Source organism: Mesocricetus auratus, unplaced genomic scaffold (genome assembly GCF_017639785.1).
Source record: "Mesocricetus auratus isolate SY011 unplaced genomic scaffold, BCM_Maur_2.0 Super-Scaffold_100003, whole genome shotgun sequence".
NCBI classification, from domain to species: Eukaryota; Metazoa; Chordata; class Mammalia; order Rodentia; family Cricetidae; genus Mesocricetus; species Mesocricetus auratus.
The window spans coordinates 53852556-53870436 of record NW_024429188.1 but is presented as its reverse complement, the minus strand read 5'-3'; the positions used below and the strand labels follow the sequence as shown (position 1 = coordinate 53870436).

General features: G+C 38.9%; 1 protein-coding gene and 1 long non-coding RNA gene across 2 annotated transcripts in view; one reads left to right on the top strand and one right to left on the bottom strand.

Annotated features, from left to right (window-relative positions):
• Window positions 1–10397, top strand: part of LOC101830367 (charged multivesicular body protein 1b-2) — a 45871-nt gene extending 35474 nt beyond the window's left edge. Inside the window, exons 7-8 of the mRNA XM_005082997.4 lie at window positions 6037–6109; window positions 6532–10397. Coding sequence (XP_005083054.1) covers window positions 6037–6109; window positions 6532–6576 — 118 coding nt within the window. The 3' untranslated portion in view covers window positions 6577–10397. The remainder of the gene's footprint in view (window positions 1–6036; window positions 6110–6531) is intronic.
• A 1519-nt stretch (window positions 10398–11916) lies between these two features.
• The window catches only part of LOC121140000, a 40362-nt gene continuing 34397 nt past the window's right edge, over window positions 11917–17881 (bottom strand). The window contains exon 4 of the long non-coding RNA XR_005876812.1: window positions 11917–13296. This is a non-coding gene — a long non-coding RNA (uncharacterized LOC121140000). The remainder of the gene's footprint in view (window positions 13297–17881) is intronic.

Here is a 17881-nt window from a genome sequence, read left to right as displayed (position 1 = left end):
GACTTACTTCAAATCTTTCATGTTTACGGGAATAACTTGACCATGATATCTGTGTTATAGACATCATTTTTTGTCAATGTTCTCTGTAGTAACATTTAGATAAATACCATAGTAATAAAAAATAAGATGTTTAAAAATGAGGCATGGTAATATCTTAGACTTTTCTTTCAAACCTAGATTAATAAAGTGAAATAAGGTTTACATACTCTGTTTATATTTTTCTTCAAGAAAGAGAAAACTTAGATACTAAGAAAATACAGTTGATAAACATTAGTGTCTAAAGTATATCTATGATTAGAATGAACAGTGGGTGACATTTATCAATTTTTTAGAAGAGTAATATGTCATTAATGAATTACATCCATGGTAATAATTGCTAAATAAGGTTTGCAGTGTTTGGGAGTAGGGTTTGGGTGTTAGGTTGTGTACCATTTTGCTCTGGTAGTACTGTGACAAGTCCACAGGCCAGCACAGATGGTAGTACAAGGGGGTATTTTTTTCATAAAACAAACTAGGTCATTGTTACAAGACTCCATCTTAGGAATAAAAGATTAAGGACTTGTTTCTGTCTTTCTTAATACTAAATGAGAGGATTTCGACTTGAAAGGATAGTGATTGAGATTTTATATAAATGAGCATTACCATATATTATCGCCCTTACCTACTGTCAGTATTAGATAAAGATCAGTAGGTGACTTTAAAGCTAGAGCACCGTTTCTCCCCTGTGACAGTGTTGCCATTTTGGAGTGATTAATATTAGGGTCTGTTTTAAGCATTGTGGGCTGTTTGCAGCATCCTGGCCTCCACTCTCCTAAAGCCAGTAGCACCATTTCTCTCAGTTGTGTCAGCTAGACGTGTCTCCAGATATTGCTACCCATTCCTGGGAAATGAGACCAGTATTGAGAAATTAGTTAACGCAGTAACTGCAGCAGGAGAAATAGGTAGCGCCACTGATATGTAAACATTAATGTCCACCATCAAGGATATTTAGGTGTCTAGTTGGTTTTTTTTTGAGTTAACTCTTCTCATAAAATTTTAGTATATTGTATGTTTGCCTTTCCAAAAAATCTGCCAACAACATACCATATTGACTTTTAAAATTACTGTTTTGCTTGTAGTCACAACAGAATAGAGACACAATAAATAGTTAATATTCTTTTTTTCTTTCTTTTTTTATTTAATTAGAAACAAGCTTGCTTCACATGTCAATCCCGGCTCTTTCTCCCTCCTGTCCTCCCCTGCTCCCCAGCAGTCCCCCCAGACCCCCACCAAGTCCTCACTCCATTCCTCATGGAAGGTGATACCCTCCATGGGGGATCTCATTCATGTCAGGGCCTAGACCCACCACCAAGAATCCAGGCTGAGAGAGCATCCCTCATTGTGGAATGGGCACCTAAAGTCCATTTGTATGTCAGGGATAAATACTGATCTACTACCCAAGGCCCCATAGATTGCCGAGGTCTCCTCACTGACACCCACAGGAGGTCCCACTTATTAATTGTCATTCTCAGTGTCAGTGCTACTGATATTAGGTTCAGGAAGCTATCTCCTGTGCCAATTCATTCAAAAGCACCTCCCACTTTCTCTTCTAAGAGGTTCAGTGTGGCTGGATTTATGTTGAGGTCTTTGAACAATTTGTACTTCAGTTTTGTACATGGCGATGGACATGTATCTATCTTCAGTCTTCTACATGCCAGCACCATCTGTTGAAGATGCTTTCTTTTTTCCATTGTATAATTTTAGCTTCTTTGTCAAAGATCAGGTACTACTACATGTGTGGGTTAATATCGGGGTGTTCAATTTTATTCCATTGGTCTACCTGTCTGTTTTTGTACCAATACCAAGCTGTTTTCAAGACTATAGCTCTATAATAGGGCTTGAAGTCAGGGATGGTGATACCTCTGAACATTGCTTTGTTGAACAGGGTGGTTTTGGCTATCCTGGGTCTTTTGTTTTTCCATATAAAGTTGAAAATTGTTCTTTCAAGGTCTGTGAAGAATTGTGCTGGCATTTTCATGGGCATTGCATTGAATCTGTAGATTGCTTATGACAAGATTGCCAATTTTACTACATTGATCCTACTTATCCTAGAGCATGGGAGATATTTCCATTTTCTGGTGTCTTCTTTAAAAGCCTCAAAGTTCATGCGATACAGGTATTTCACTTGTTTGGTTAGCACTACCCCAAGGTACTTTATGTTGTTTGTGGCAATTTTGAAGGGTGATGTTTCTCTGATTTCTTTCTCAGTCCTTTTATCGTCGGTATATAGTAAGGCTACTGATTTTCTTGAGTTGATCTTTTATCCTGCCACTTTGTTGAAGGTCTTTATCAGCTGAAGGAGTTCCCCGATAAACTATCATATCATCTGCAAATAGTGAAAGTTGGGCTTCTTCTTTTCCAATTTGTATCCCCTTGACATCCTTTTGTTTCTTTTTGCTCTAGCTAGAACTTAAAGTACAATATTGAAGAGGTATGGAGAGAGTGGGCAGCATTGTCTTGTTCCTAATTTTAGAGGAATCACATTGAGTTTCTGCCCATTTAGTTTGATGTTGGCTGTTGATTTGCTGTATATAGCTTTTATTATGTTTAGGCATGTTCCTGTTATCCCTGATCTCTCCAAGACCTTTATAATGAAGGGGTATTGGATTTTGTCAAAGGCATTTTCAGCATCTAGTGAGATGATCATGTGAATTTTGTTTCTAAGCTTGTTTATATGGTGGATTACATTGTTGGATTTTCGTATGTTGAAACATCCCTGCATTCCTAGGATGAAACCTACTTAATCGTGGTGAATGATTGATTTGATGTGTTCTTGGATCCGATTTGCCAGCATTTTATTCAGTATTTTAGCATCAATGTTCATGAAGGATATTGGTCTGAAGTTCTCTTTCTTAGTTGTGTCTTTGTGTGGGTTGGGTATCAAGGTTATTGAAGCCTCGTAAAAAGAGTTTGGCAAAGACCCTTCTGCTTCTATTGCATGGAATACTTTGAGGAGGGTTGGTATTTGCTGTTCTTTGAATTTCTGGTCGAATTTTGCACTGAGGCCATCTGGCCCTGGGCTCTTTTTGGTTGGTAGACTTTTGATGTCGCCCTTTTCATTTCTGGTTTGTTAATTTGCATATTCATACTATACCATTTGGCAAATTTGAATAGAGGTTTGTCTATCTTGTTGATTTTCTCAAAAGACCAATTCTTGGTTACATTGATTCTTTGTATTGTTTCCTAGTTTCTGCTTTATTGATTTCAGCCCTCAATTTTAGTATTTCCTGGCGACTACTCCTCCTGGGAGAGTTTGCTTCTTTTTGTTCTAGAGCTTTCAGCTGTGCTGTTAATTCTCTCGTGTAACTATTCTCCAGTTTCTTCATGTGAAGACTTAGTGCTATGAACTTTCCTCTTAGCACTGCTTTCAAAGTGTTCCATACGTTTGGGTATGTTGTGTCTTTATTGTCATTGAATTCTAGGAAGTCTTTAATTTCTTTTGTTTATTTCTTCTTTGACCAAGGAATAGTACAATTGCGCATTATTCAATTTCCATGAGTATGTAGGGTTTCTGCAATTTGTGTTGTTGTTGAATTCTAACTTGAAAGCATGATGGCCTGATAAGATACATGAAATTATTCCAATTTTTTGTACCTGTTGAGGTTTGATATGTTGCCAAGTATGTGATCAACTTTTGAGAAGGTTCCATGTGGTGCTGAGAAGAAGGTATATTCTTTTATATTTGGATGGAATGTTCTATAGATGTCTGTTAATCCCAATTGGTTCATAGCTTCTATTAATTCCTTTGTTTCTTTGTTAAATTTCTGTCTGGTAGTCCTGTCTAGTGGTGAGAGTAGGGTGTTAAAGTCTCCCACTATTAAGTGTGTGGGGTTTTATATGTGATTTGAGTTTTAGTAATGTTTCTTTTACGAACGTGGATGCCTTTGTATTGGGGGCATTGATTTTCAGAATTGAGACTTCATCTTGATGTATTTCTCATGTGATGAGTATGGAAATGACCTCCTTTATCGCTTTTGATTTATTTTAGTTTAAATTCTAATATGTTAGATAATAAGATTTCTACCCCCGCTTGTTTCTTGAGTCCATTTGATTGGAAAATCTTTTCCCAATCCTTAACTCTGAGGTAACATCTGTCTTTGAAGCTGAGGTGTTTCTTGTATGCAGAAGGATGTATTCTGTCTTCGAATCCATTCTGTTAGCCTGTGTCTTTTTATGGGCAAGTTATGACCATTAATATTGAGGGATACTAGTGACTATTGATTGCTCTTTCTTGTTTGTTTTGGAATGATTGTCCGTGGTGGAATTGTGTGTGGATTTTCACTCCTTTATTCTTTTGGCTGTTGGTAAAGTGGGATTATCTATTGCCTATGTTTTTCTGGTTGTAGTTAACTTCCTTGAGTTGGAGTTTTCCTTCCAAAACTTTCTGTAGGGCTGGGTTAGTGGATACGTATTATTTATATCTGATTTTGTCATGAAATATCTTTTTTCTCCATCTCTAGTGATTGAAATATCTTTGCTGGGTGTAGTAGTCTAGGCTGGCATCCGTTTTCTCTTAGTGTTGGTAGAATATCTATCCAGGACCCTCTGACTTTCAGAGTTTCCATGGAGAACTCAGGTGTAATTCTGACAGGTTTGCCTTTATATATTACTTGACCTTTTTTCCTTAGCTGCTCTTAATATTCTTTCTTTATTCTGTACGTTTGGGGTCTCGATTATTGTATGGCAATGGACTTTTTTTGTGTTCCACTCTATTTGGTGTTCTGTGAGCTTCTTGTACCTTCATTGGCATGTGTTTCTTTAGATTGGGAAAGTTTTCTTCTATGATTTTGGTAAATATATTTTCTGTCCCTTTGAGGTGGTTTTCTTCACCTTCTATACCTATTATTCTTAGGTTTGGTCTTTTCACGGTGTACCATATTTCCTGGATACTTTGTGTTAGGGATTTGTTGGACTTAAAATTTTCTTTGGTCGATGAATCTATTTCTCCTAGTGTATCTTCAACACCTGAGATTTTCTCTTCCATCTCTTGTATTCTGTTGGTTATGTTTGCATCTATATTAGCTGACCATTTGCCCAGCTTTTCTATTTCCAGCATTCCTTCAGACTGTGTTTTTTTATTGTCTCTATTTCAGCTTTCAACCCTTCCTTGCACTGTTTGAATTGTTTCTTACAAGTTTTGCTTTGTTTTTTCATCCAATTCATGCATTTTTTGCTCGTTTTTTCTTCTATCTCTTTAAGGGGTTTTCTCATATCCTCTTTGATGGCCTCTATCATTTTCACGAAGTTGTTTTTAAGGTCATTCTCTTCTGCTTCATTTGCATTGGAGTGTTTGAGTCTTGCTGGTGTAGAGTCTCTAGACTCTGACGGTGTCATATTGGTTTTTCTGTTGCTGAGTGTGTTTTTATGTTGTCTCTTTCCCATCCCGTCTTACAGTGGGTACAGAAGGATACTCTTCCTCTCCTGGTGGGTATAGGACCAGGGTTCCCTTCTGGTGCGTGTAAGCAAGTCCAATACTCTGGTAGCTCTCCTCTTCCTGGTCCCGTGGGTATAGAAATGGACTAGGATGCTGGGTTGCATTGGCTCCCTCTGAGGTGGGAACAGCGGTGGCAGTCCCCAGGCACAGGAAGGCTACCCGGAAACAGGCCACAGTTTCTATTTTGAATTTTTTAACTATTTATTTGCTTTCACAGTGTAGGAGACAAATAATACCCAAGAAATAGAGTACAAGAGATGATGATTTCTTGGTCTTTTGTGTAGTGGAGTAGATCATTTTGCATTCTTTATTTAGCTTTGCTATTCCAATATTATACCACGGATCACTGTATGGATCACTATTTGGACTAAAAAAAAACCTTCAAAATAATTAGTCATTTATTGAAAATCATTTTGAAGACATTCAACTTCTATTCACATGTAAACATGGTTGTATTTTTATTTAAAGGGATGTAGAACCCAAGTTTGCAGTACCTATTTGATTATTATAAAATGTCTATATTAATATTCATTTATTCTGATTATTTTTAAATTCATCTTTAGCCTTGATCTCAATATGGAGCTTCCACAGGGTCAGACAGGGTCTGTTGGTGCAAGTGTTGCTTCTACAGAGCAGGTAGGTGATGGATTTTATTGTGATTCATATTCTCGATTCATGCTTAAATTAATAATTTGAGAAATGTGTCTTTTATATGAAATCTATATATTTGTATATAAGGAAATACATTCACCTTTTTATAGAGTATTTTTCTACTATGGCGCATTATTGAAATGAGCATAGCATGAACAGCTACTATCTATGTAATCCTGGGCATTTTCAGTGTGCATGCACACTTCCGTCTTTTAGATTGTTTTGGTACCCTTCATAGCTGCTATTATTCAGTTCTTTTGAGATATTTAAGAAAAGAAAATGCCTAACATTTATATAAATTTTACAAACAGGATTTTAAATTGTATTTAAAATGTAAGGAGGTTAAAATTTTTAGTGGTTTATATTTATTACAGCCTTTGATTATTTGTCAATTTGGCTTCCTCCAGGATGAACTGTCACAGAGGCTTGCTCGTCTTCGTGATCAAGTGTAACTTAAACAATTGGTGCTTCTGTTTCCTCAACATGTGTCTGAAACCTCCTTTGTATCTACATATATAAAGTTTCACTCTACCTAGAGAAGCACCATACATGCCGGAATGTTTGAATATTATTTATATATAATGTTTTCTTTTGCCTTGTGTATTTTACATTGCATTAAGAAATTCCAGGGAATTTCTACATTGGCAGACTTTATAGTTCTAAATATTACGTGCAAAGGTGTATGGGGTATATTTTTACAGATGTCATTGACAAAGCTAGCATTAGTTTTCTGTATATTATTCATCTTCCTCAAATATTAGAGCAAACATCTAGCACCAAAGTATTACTATAATTTTATTATAATTTTTTTAATTGAAAGAATATTTAGTCATTGCCTGTGATAAAATGTGATTTTTGTAAAAATAAAAGCAGGAAAAGCATGTTTAATGTTTATATAGCCCAAACCATGGCATTTTAAATATCACAAAATAGACTTTTGTTTCCAATGGGGTCTTTAAAAATTATTTTTATTTTTTATGCATGGTTCTTTTGCCTGCATGTATAACTGTGTAATACTTGTGTGCCTGATGTCCACAGAGGCCAGAAGAGGACATTGAATCCCTTGGAACTGGAGTTACAAACAGCTGTGAGCCAACCTGTTGATGCTGGAATATGAACCCAGCTCTTCTAGAAGAGCAGCCAGTGCTCTAATTCTAATCTCTTAGGCCATATACCCAGCCCATTTTGCTTAGTTTTGTTGTAGGTTGATTATTATTATTATTTTAGAGACAGCACAGGGATATGTAGCCCAGAGTAGTCTCAAGCTCACTGATCCTTCAGCCTCGGTGTCTTGGTGCATGCCACCACACCCAGCTCATTTTCTATGATTTTTGGGTTCTTTTTCATTATGTGCACTACTTATTTTTCTATTGCCGTGATAAAACACCATCTCCAAAGTGGCTTATGGAAGGAGGAGTTCCTGTGGCTCATGGTTCCCTGAGGCTCATCACGGTGGAGAGGCATGGCAGCAAGAACAAGAAGCTGAGCTGTCACATCTTCAGTGGCAAACACAGAGCAGAGGGAACAGACTGGGACCGGGACAGGCTATAAGCTCTCAAAGCCTACCCCAGCGGCAGTCTTGTTCAGCAAACCTTCACATCCCCAACTTCCCCAAACACCATCAACTGGGAAACAAGGATTCAGATGCATGAGCTTCTGGACAACATTTCTCATTCATGCCACCACCCCCTTCTCCCTGTCTCCCTTAGGCTTGTGGCCATATCATAATGCAAAATGTGCTCAGTTCAACTTTAAGGGTGACCATAGTCTTCCTCAGTCTGAACACTGCTTCAGAAAGTCAACATCTCTGAGACTTGGGGCAATCTCTTAACTGTAGCCACCTATAAAACCTAAAAGCAAATAACATACTTCCAACACACAATGGCGCAAAATAATCATTGTCATTTTAAAGGGAGGAATGGGGGCATAGTGAGGCAATACCGGACTGCAGCAAGACTGAAACCTCCTGGGACGAACAAGAGAAACCTGCAGCTCCATGTCTGATGTCTGGGACTTTCCCTTCAAAGGGCTTAAATGACTTAACCTTTCCAGCTTTGCTGTCTGCAACAGCCCACCCTCTGGTACCAATTTCTATGTTAGTCACTTTTCTGTTGCTGTGATTAAGCACCATGGCAGGAAGCAGCGTAGAGATGAAAGAGTTTATTTTGGCTTACAGTTCCAGAGGGACAAGAAGAGTCCATCAAGGCAGCGGAGGCTTGGAAGCAAGAGCATGAAGCTGAGAGCTCACACATTCCATGGCAAACATGAAGCAGATGGAGCAGCCTGGGAGTGGGGCAAGGCTGTGCACTCTCAGTGCCTGTCCCTCGTGATCCAATGCTTCCTGCAAAGTTGCACAGTAATCTGCACCGTAACCTTCCCAAACAGCACAACCAACTTGTGATCACAGGCTCAAATGCCCTTGTGTGGGACCTTTCTCATTCTAACCACCACATTATGTAAGGAGAAACACAGTAAATACTTTGTTTTCTTCAGCTGTTAATTTTAAATTAGTTCAATTTTATTCAGTAATTTAATGATGACTATAGGTTAAACTTTTAAGACCTTTTTGTTGGCAATATTACATAACTAGTAAAATTATGCAAAATTAATCAAAATAAATTAAGGCTTGTTCCTTTTTAAATTTTCTGTTTGCAACATATTATAGTTATGATTCCCAGAAAGTGCTTTTTCCTGGCACCTCCTAGGCCCTTGGCCATGTGTGAATGAAGCTGAATATCTCCTTCCTAGCCTCCAGCTGTTAGAAATTCATGGAAGTAGACAGTGAACACAAACATTGTACTGTCTATGAGAAATGCATGTTCAAAGATGTAGCTGCTGATGCTCTGGCTGAAGAGTGGACAGGTTATGTGTCCTGAAGCTGTGATGAGAATGGCAAACAACGTTTTCCTAGAAAGCAAGACATCTTGACCCGTGCCACAGTGCTCCTGCTCTTGAGTAAAGGTCATTCTTGTTGTAGGCCAGGGAGAACTAGAGAAAGAAAGCACGAATCTATTCATGGATACATTGTAGGTTGCTGTACGATACTTTGATCACATTCTGACACTTCCAAGACTGAAAATAAAACTTACCTTAAATCAAAGGGTGGAGCTAACTGTTACCTGACCAGGATTAGCCATGGAGGTTTCCAAGGACTTGGGACATATAGAGAGACACAGGAAGTAGGAGAGAGGGGCTTAGAAAGATTTGTGGGTCCTTTTGGATCGAGGAAAGAAAGAGGAGGTCACTAGTCACTTCTCTATTGTTTCTTTGATCAATCATGTTTTTACTCCAATATATGACTCCTAAGTTTTAATTGGTAAAAGAATAACTTAGATAAATGCTTCATCTGGCACCCATTCAAATGAAATTCTTTAACATACTCAGTGGCTCATTTATTTATACCCAACTGTATTTTAAAGGAGGTTAGTTTCCATGATATTAAGGTCACAGTTTTCCATGTGATTATTGATTCATTTCCCAGAGCCATTCTTTTAAGATGATAACCTTTAAGAACAACAAAATGAGTAGAAGTAGATCTGGTAAAATGATTTGTCCGGTCAGTGACACAAACATCTTCCATCCTAGTGGAAGTTGGAAGAATAAGATGGGAGTTAAGGGCCACCAAAGGCAGCTTTGTACATAGTACAAAGAGAACACCTTGGAACACATGCTGTACTACTTGTAATATCCTCGGGAATACTTATATTTTTCCAAGCTAAAATAAATACTTTAGCACTTGCCTGCATTTTTGACATTGCAGTATCAATTGTGGGAAAGTAACAAAACTATATTTTAGCAAGTGTAGTACTAATCTCGGCAAAGCATATGTTTTCCTTTATTCACTGAAAGACCAGTCCATGAAAAAAATTGTAATACGTTTTGAAATCCAGTGAAAGAATAAGACCCTGTGTTTCATTCCCAACACCATAAAATGTTTCCCTTATAAAAATCATAAGAGTATTCAAAATGATAACAGAGATACTTTTTCACTATATACTCAACTATTCACATATTCTATATCTTATGCACAAGAGTATATGTAAGTGAAAATTGTACTTACTGGTTACTAGCTGAAGAACTTCTCTTGATAAGTTTTATTAAGCTTTTTAACTTCCATAGTGTTTGATTATATGATTGTAATCATAATATATATTTTTATTTGTAATTGCTTTGTCCTTAAAGTTTGTATTGGAGCACACTAGATAACCATAGAAGAGATTTTGATGGACTAAAATATTTATGACATAAAGAACTTGTTTTCCTTTGGTGTGAATTAAGTAGCTTCTGTTCTTTTAATGTGGATAAAAATTGTTCGATTTCTTACTACCACATAGCTCCACAGATTACTGTTCATCCTTTTAGGTTGCAGCCATGTCAGATTTGCATTTTAAAAGTATTAATGTTGGGGGTGGAGAGTTAAAAGCTCATACTACTGTTATAAGAGGACCTGAGTTTGTGTGCCAGCATCCACATTAGTCAGTTCAAAACCACCTGTTACTAGCTCCAGGGGATCTGGTGACCTTTCCTGGTCCCCTGCACTCTTATATACAGATGTCCACAGACACACATACACATACTTTAAAAATAAAGACATACCAGGTATGGTGGCACATACCTTTAATGCCAGCACTCAGAAGACAGGCTGTGAGTTCCTGGCCACCCTGGTTTGCATGAGTTCCAGTTCAGGCAGAGATACACAAGGAGGACTTGTCTCAAGCAGTTATTTGGAAAACATTGATAAGGAAGGTAAGGTAATTTCGCAGGTATAGGCACTTGCCACCAAGCCTGAGGACCTGAGTTCAGTCCCTGTGACCCAAGTGGTGGACATAGAGGTCCAGCTACTGCAAACTGTCCTCCGACCTCCACACACATTCCATTGCATGCACACATCTACTTATGTACACACAAATGCAATTTTTAAATTAAAAATATATTGATGGATACTAAATTTTATTTTTACTCATTCTTTTATTAGTGTAATAAAAATGTACCTCTTAGACTTTATTCCTAAGCCAATAACCTCGGAGACTTCAGTATAATTTTACTTCTAATTTGATAATGACTTCAAACATTTATAAGTAACGTATCAGACTCTATTATCATGCAAAGTAAAATAGTATGTTTTTTGCATTTGCTTCAATTTAGTCCTCTATAGATCTCGTGTTCCTCTGATATGTTTTCTAAGCACTTGAGGGTAGCATTTGGTTGAACATATATACTCAAATGTAGAAAACGTCCTGTTGCACTTTGACCCATTGGATAAAGAAGCTGATGATAATTCTCCATTATCATCATTTGTTCATGGGTCTTAATGCTTGAAATCCATCTGCTTGCCTGTGAACCATTTTAGATAGCACTAGGGACTAGGTTATTTTACCTGGTTAACTGGTTTCTCAGGAGAGCCACGTGGAGAAGGAATGGAAGATGGAAAAGGTAACTATGAGAAGTGAGTTTGCTGTGCTGTTTAGGTAATTCTCAGGAAGGAGCACATGAATTATTTGCTCATACTATTGCTCCTCTGCATCTGGACTCCAGGAGCTTGGTTCAGTGGGTAGTTATGAATCTCTGCATCTGCTTCCATCAGTTGCTGGATGAAGGTTCTGTGCTGACAACTAATGTATTCATCCATCTGATCCCAAGGGAAGGTCAGTTCAGGCACCTTCTCCACTATTGCTTAGTTTTATCTGGGTTTATCCTTATGTATTCCTGGGAATTTCCCTGGTGCCAGGTTTCTCACTAAACCCATAATGGCTCCCTCTGTCAAGATAATTCTTTCCTTGCTCTCCCTCTCTTTCCTTCCTCCAACTTGACCATGCTGTTCCTTTCCCTCATGTTCTCCCCACTCCCTTTTTCTGCTCCTCTTTCCCCTTCTGCCCTCCCTCTCCCTCCCATGCTCTTGTCTACCTTCCTAGAAAGATCCTTAGAAGTACTTTTCATGAAAATTCCCTGAGATACATACACTATTAATAGTATCATCAACTCACTCCTTCAGTATGACTTTACCTAAATTCAGCAACTCAAATTCCTGGTTCTAGTAAGTATAACAAGCCCAAGTCAATTTCAACTGGACTGGAGATTAACAGATAAATCCAAACTCCCACAAATAATGTTGGGTGGATTTGGGAGTCTAAGGGTGGGTACTATGAATGGAGTACATAGCATGGACTTTGGAAAGACATGGGAAGAATCTGCTGCAGTTTTGTTAGTCTCTATTGCACACACAGTCTGTCTTAGCCCTCATAGATGTAACTACTTCAACAACTATCAGATCTTGGACAAAGCTACCTACTGTAGTCCATTTGTTAGATCTTCATTACTTACACTAGAGAACATCTTGACTTCTCTCTTTTTATTGAGAGAGAATCATTTCCCAGCTACCTAAGTATGTTGGGCAAGCTTTAGCCTACATTAACCTAATTTTGACCCTTCTATAAAGATGTTCCATGTCAATGATGTCCAAAATTGGGGTAATGTGAAGAATGGATAAGTCAGTGCTCATCAAACAGTGCTAGAAAGATTATGTGAAATTGGCTGTGCTCTGTAACTAAGTACTATTTATATCAGCATTTGATAGATTTCCTGCATGGGAACGAATCCTAGACAAACTAACAAGAACTCACTATAAAACTTTTCTGCTTTCCACATGATGTCTCCTACCCAAAATAATTCTTATCATTTGTCAACAGAAGTATCGTAATTCTTACTATTAAAAACACCTTTGGCTGGGCAGTGGTGGCGCATGCCTTTAATCCCAGCACTCGGGAGGCAGAGGCAGGCAGATCTCTGTGAGTTTGAGGCCAGGCTGGAATGACAGCCTCCAAAACAATACAGAGAAACCCTGTCTCGTAAAAACCAAAAAAAAAAAAAAAAACGCCTTTGGGTGAAGGCAGTTAAAAGTATCAGTAATCTTTCAGTGGCCCATCTAAAATTAAAGCCAATGTATTGCAGTGTCTCTCCAAGTGTACCGCTAAAAATGGCAGTCTCAGCATTATCCAAGCATCTTGCTGTGAAAGTGCATTATAATTATTATTAAGCTAGGTATATTTACCTGTAAGTACGTTCTTGAGTAATCTCATTACTCAAGAAGCTGAAACAGGATACGTCAGAGTTTAACACCAGCCAGGGCTTCATGGTGAATTCCAGGCTGGCTTGTTCTACATCAGAAGACCTGTCTAAAAAGAAAGAAAAAGGACATATAAAGGAAAGAGAAAAAGAAAACATCAGTCCCATTAAAGATCTAATGTATGGTTGGAGAGAGACATTTTAACAATCCTAAAGAATATCCTGGTACATTCAAAAGTTTGATAATTAAAGCCTTAATAAGAATTTACCAAATGCCTTTCTAATGATGGGACTTGAAGTCAAAGTTTTACATATGCTAGATAAGTTCTCTAATACGGAGGTAAATCCCCAGCTCTTTTTTTTCTCATTTTCAATAAAAAGAAAATATTTAAGATGTTGTAACTTCCCAATGTTACTTAGAATATGTGGTTAATTATATAGTACATCTTAGGTGTTGTGACTAGATTCATGATTTTCCATCACAAATGAACAGTAACATTACTTGAGGCCATTAATCAAAGCACTTCAGAGGCAAAAGCAGGTGCATATCTGAGTTAGAGGCTGGCCTAATGTACATAGTGAGTTCCAGGCCATTCACAGCTACACAGCAAGACTGTCTCAAAAATAAATAAGTAAATAATCAAAATTACAAAAGTCAAGATTATACACCACACCAATTGCTACTGAAATTTCTGGAACTTGGACACTTTGCTAACTTTTAAAAGTGCTCCAGTGATTTCAGGGTCAGTCTGGACTGAGAACATTTGTTCTGAAGCTACACATTACAGTTGAGAACTTAAAAACTTTGTGGGAGGGCATATTCCTAAAACTAGAAGTATGTAAGTGTGTGTGTGTGTATTCACAAAAGCACAAATACAATATATGTGTGTCTGTATATTCCTAAAATTGTAAGTACAATATGTGTGTATATATATATTCTAAATATGTAAGTACAGCATGCTGAGTATATATATTTTCAGGACTGACCATAGGTATGGGATAACCAGTTGGTGTGCTCTTCCCTGAAGAAGACTATTCTGTTCTCAGCATTCCTTGTTGCCTATAGATTTTTCTGTAGGTTAACAACAATTAATTTAAAATAGAGGCCATGAATTTGAAAGAGAGTAAGGAGAGGCATGGGGGGTGTTGGAGGGAGGAAAGAGAAATGATGAGATTATAATCTATACAATAATTTAAAACAAAATCCTCCTGCCAGGTGGTGGTGGCGCACACCTTTAATCCCAGCACTCGGCAGGCAGAGGCAGGCAGATCTCTGTGAGTTCGAGGCCAGGCTGGACCGACGGCCTCCAAAACAATATAGAGAAACCCAGTCTCGTTAAAAAAAAACCAAAAAAACAAAAAACAAAATCCTCAATAAATATTATACCAATTAAATATAATTCTCATGATGACACCTTTTAATTGTTCACCCCCGACCTGTAGGAATGATAAACCTCTATTTCAGGAACTATTTTTCTGCCTCCTTGTATTTCATGGAGTAAAACCTATGGCACTAAGTCCAACTTCATTGGTTTTTGTGACCTAGTAGATGGAGAAGCCAGAAGACAAGGAAGTTTGTAACATATGTTCACAATATTGCCAAGAATGTTCCTGCTGGAGTGTATTTAAGTTTTCTTTAAACAAGATGCGCTGGGACAATAGTGATTCAGAGCTTGTGGCAGTGTGGGAATAGCCAACCGATGACTGGTCTACCTTGAGGCCCAAGCCACCAGACGGAGCCCATGCTTGGATGGCCAGGAACCTGAAGGTGGATGGCTCAGAGGACTAGGGCCAAACAAGACCAAGACTAAAGAATCAGAGACACCTCCACTCTCACTTTTAGAAGTCCAACAAAAAACCCAAGCTAAACAACCACAGAGGGTTGCATACGCATCCAGGCTCTGTGGTTGCTGCTTCTGTGTCTGTGAGGCCCTGTGAGCCCTGCTTAGTTGATTTTGTGGGCTGTGTTCCCCTGATGTCCTTGACCCCTCTGGCTACTGTTAGTAATCAGGGGTTTTTAACTGGCCTACCCTGGGAGTTCTGACAGGATATGCCCTCAGCTGCAGTCACTAAGAGCACCACCTGTACATATTCCTTTTAAAAGGTGCCTGCTCACCTCCCATCTTCTTTCCTTCCTTCCTTCCTTCCTTCCTTCCTTCCTTCGTTCCTTCGTTCCTTCCCTCCCTCCCTTCCTCCCTCTCTCCCTCCTTCCTTCCTTCCATCCCTCCCTCCCTCCCTCCTTCCTTCCTTCCTCCTTTCTTCCCTCCTTCCCTCCTTCCCTCCATTCCTTCCTTTCTCTCCCTCATTCTGTCTGTCTGTTCCGCTCTGGAGCCCTCTCTCTCTCTGCCTCTCCTCTCTCCCAATGCTCCTGTCCCCAGAGGCTGGTCTTCCCGCTCCCTTTCTGCTAATAAAAAAATACCTCATCCAACAACTAGAGATGCACTCTCACCCTGAACTCTTGGGGGAGGGTCTAGGCCCTGCCCTGGATGAATAACAGACTATGGACACCCCCATGGAGGGCCTCACCCTCCCTGGGGAAATAAGGGGATATTGGGGGGGGTTGGAGGGAGGGCACGGGAGGAGGGGAGGGAAACAGAGAGGGACCTGGAATTGACATGTGAAGCAACCTTGTTTCTAATTTAAATTTTAATATATATATATATATATACCTCCACTGGAACTCTGTCACAATGGCTCCTACAATCCTTCTTGGACTGGGTTCCCCGAACAACTCCACCTAATGTTTGGCCCTGGATTGGACCCATACAAGCTCCCTGGTTGTCAGTTCAGACTCTGAGAGCACATATGAGCCCAGGGTGCTTGATTCTGCGGGTTTCCTTGTGGTCTTTGACCCTTCTGGCTCCTACAATATTTCCTCCAACTAATGTTTGACTGTGCATTTCTGCATCTGCTTCCATCAGTTACTGGATGAAGCCTTTCTGATGATAGTTGGGATAGGCACCAATCTATATATAGCATGATATAATTTGTATAATTTGTAATAATTTCATTGACTTTTTGCCAGTCATGTTTGGTTCTATCCTAGGTCTCTGGGCTATCCCTCTACTAGGTCCTGGCTCTCAGCTGTCTGCTCACTCTCATGGTATTGGTCTCAAGCTGAACTAGTCATTGATTGGCTACTTCCACAATTTCTGTGTAAAGTTTTTTCTTAATTAGTGCTTGATGGAGGAGGGTCCAACCCATTGCGGTTGGTGCCATCCAGGGGCTGGTGGCCCTGGGTTCTATAAGAAACCAGGCTGAACAAGCCATGAGGAACAAGCCAGTAAGCAGCAGCCCTTCCTGGCCTCTGCATCAGCTCCTGCCTTCAGGTTCCTGCCCTGATTGACTTTCTGTCCTGACTTCCTTTGCTGACAAATAATGATGTGGAAGTGTAGCCAAATAAATTGTTCCCTCCATAACTTGACTTTTGGTCATGGTATTTCTGAACAGCAATAGAAACCCAAAGACAGCAGACAAGTAAGTGAACTTCTTTGTGCTTTGGCATCTTCATTTGTAAAATAAAAATTACTATATTACCCAACACCCAGAACTCTTGGGAAAGGGTCTAGGCCCTGCCCTATATGAAATGACACACTATGGACACCCCCATGGAGGGCCTCACCCTCCCTGGAGAAATGAGAGGATAACGGAGGGGGGGAGGGGAGGGCACGGGAGGAAGGGAGGGAATGGGAGAGGGACCTGGAACTGACTTGTGAAGCAACCTTGATTCTTATCTAAATTTAAACTGGAAAATAAAATTTAAAAAAAAGTTCTTAAAGGAACACTTTGAGGTCATGTTTTCATTGAGCATTGTGATGTCAAAGTACTGATTGAGTATTGTCAGACTCTGAGCCTCATCTTTTTCACCTGTCAACTCAGAACAAAGATACTCACTCTTCTATCTAAGAATAATTTTTTCTAGAATCTAATAATATAAAATTCAAGAATATACTGTCAAGTGGGAACTAAACCCAGTAGCTAAAAGAGGTTAGTTATGAAGCCTTATTCTCCTGAAGGAAGGGATAAAACATCACTGTTAGAATTAAAGGAATTCCTGGAAATATAAAATCGTTGGGCTAGAAAGGTGTTTAGCTGTCATTCATCTAACACGTTCATTGTTTATATGGTATAAATGGAAGTTATAGAGGAAATGATATACTCGAAATCCTGAGAAAATAGTGGTGTAGCTAAGAGGTGATTTGAAGATAACAGCTGATCTTGGACCCCGAGCTTTTGCTGCACGTTCACATTCTGTACCCTCCTCTGTCCCTGACTCATTCATTATTCAAGCTCTCTATGTCCCAGGCTGTAAGCAAAGAGTTTGACTTGGCATGAGCTATTAAACTTCGGGAACTGCTTTTTTGAAGCCAAGGAGTTCATGTGATCAGTAAAGAATTCCCTGTGCACTCTACAGATTGTATGCATCAAAAGTGTGGGGATCATGAAGTGAATGGTGGTATATTTCTTACAGTTTGTTCTTAGGTACCTTTCTCATTTAATTCAAACTGCTACTCATTTCCTAACAACAAAGAGAAAATTTGCGTCTCAGACTTCGATTATTTATCTTCCAAATAAAATATAGTAGGTTTGTGTGATTGTTTTGACAATAATTTAAAGGATTCAGAATGTGGGAATTAATAAAGCAGGGGTGGGCAATGAGGTGGCTCAGCAGGTACAGAGAACTTATAGTGAGAA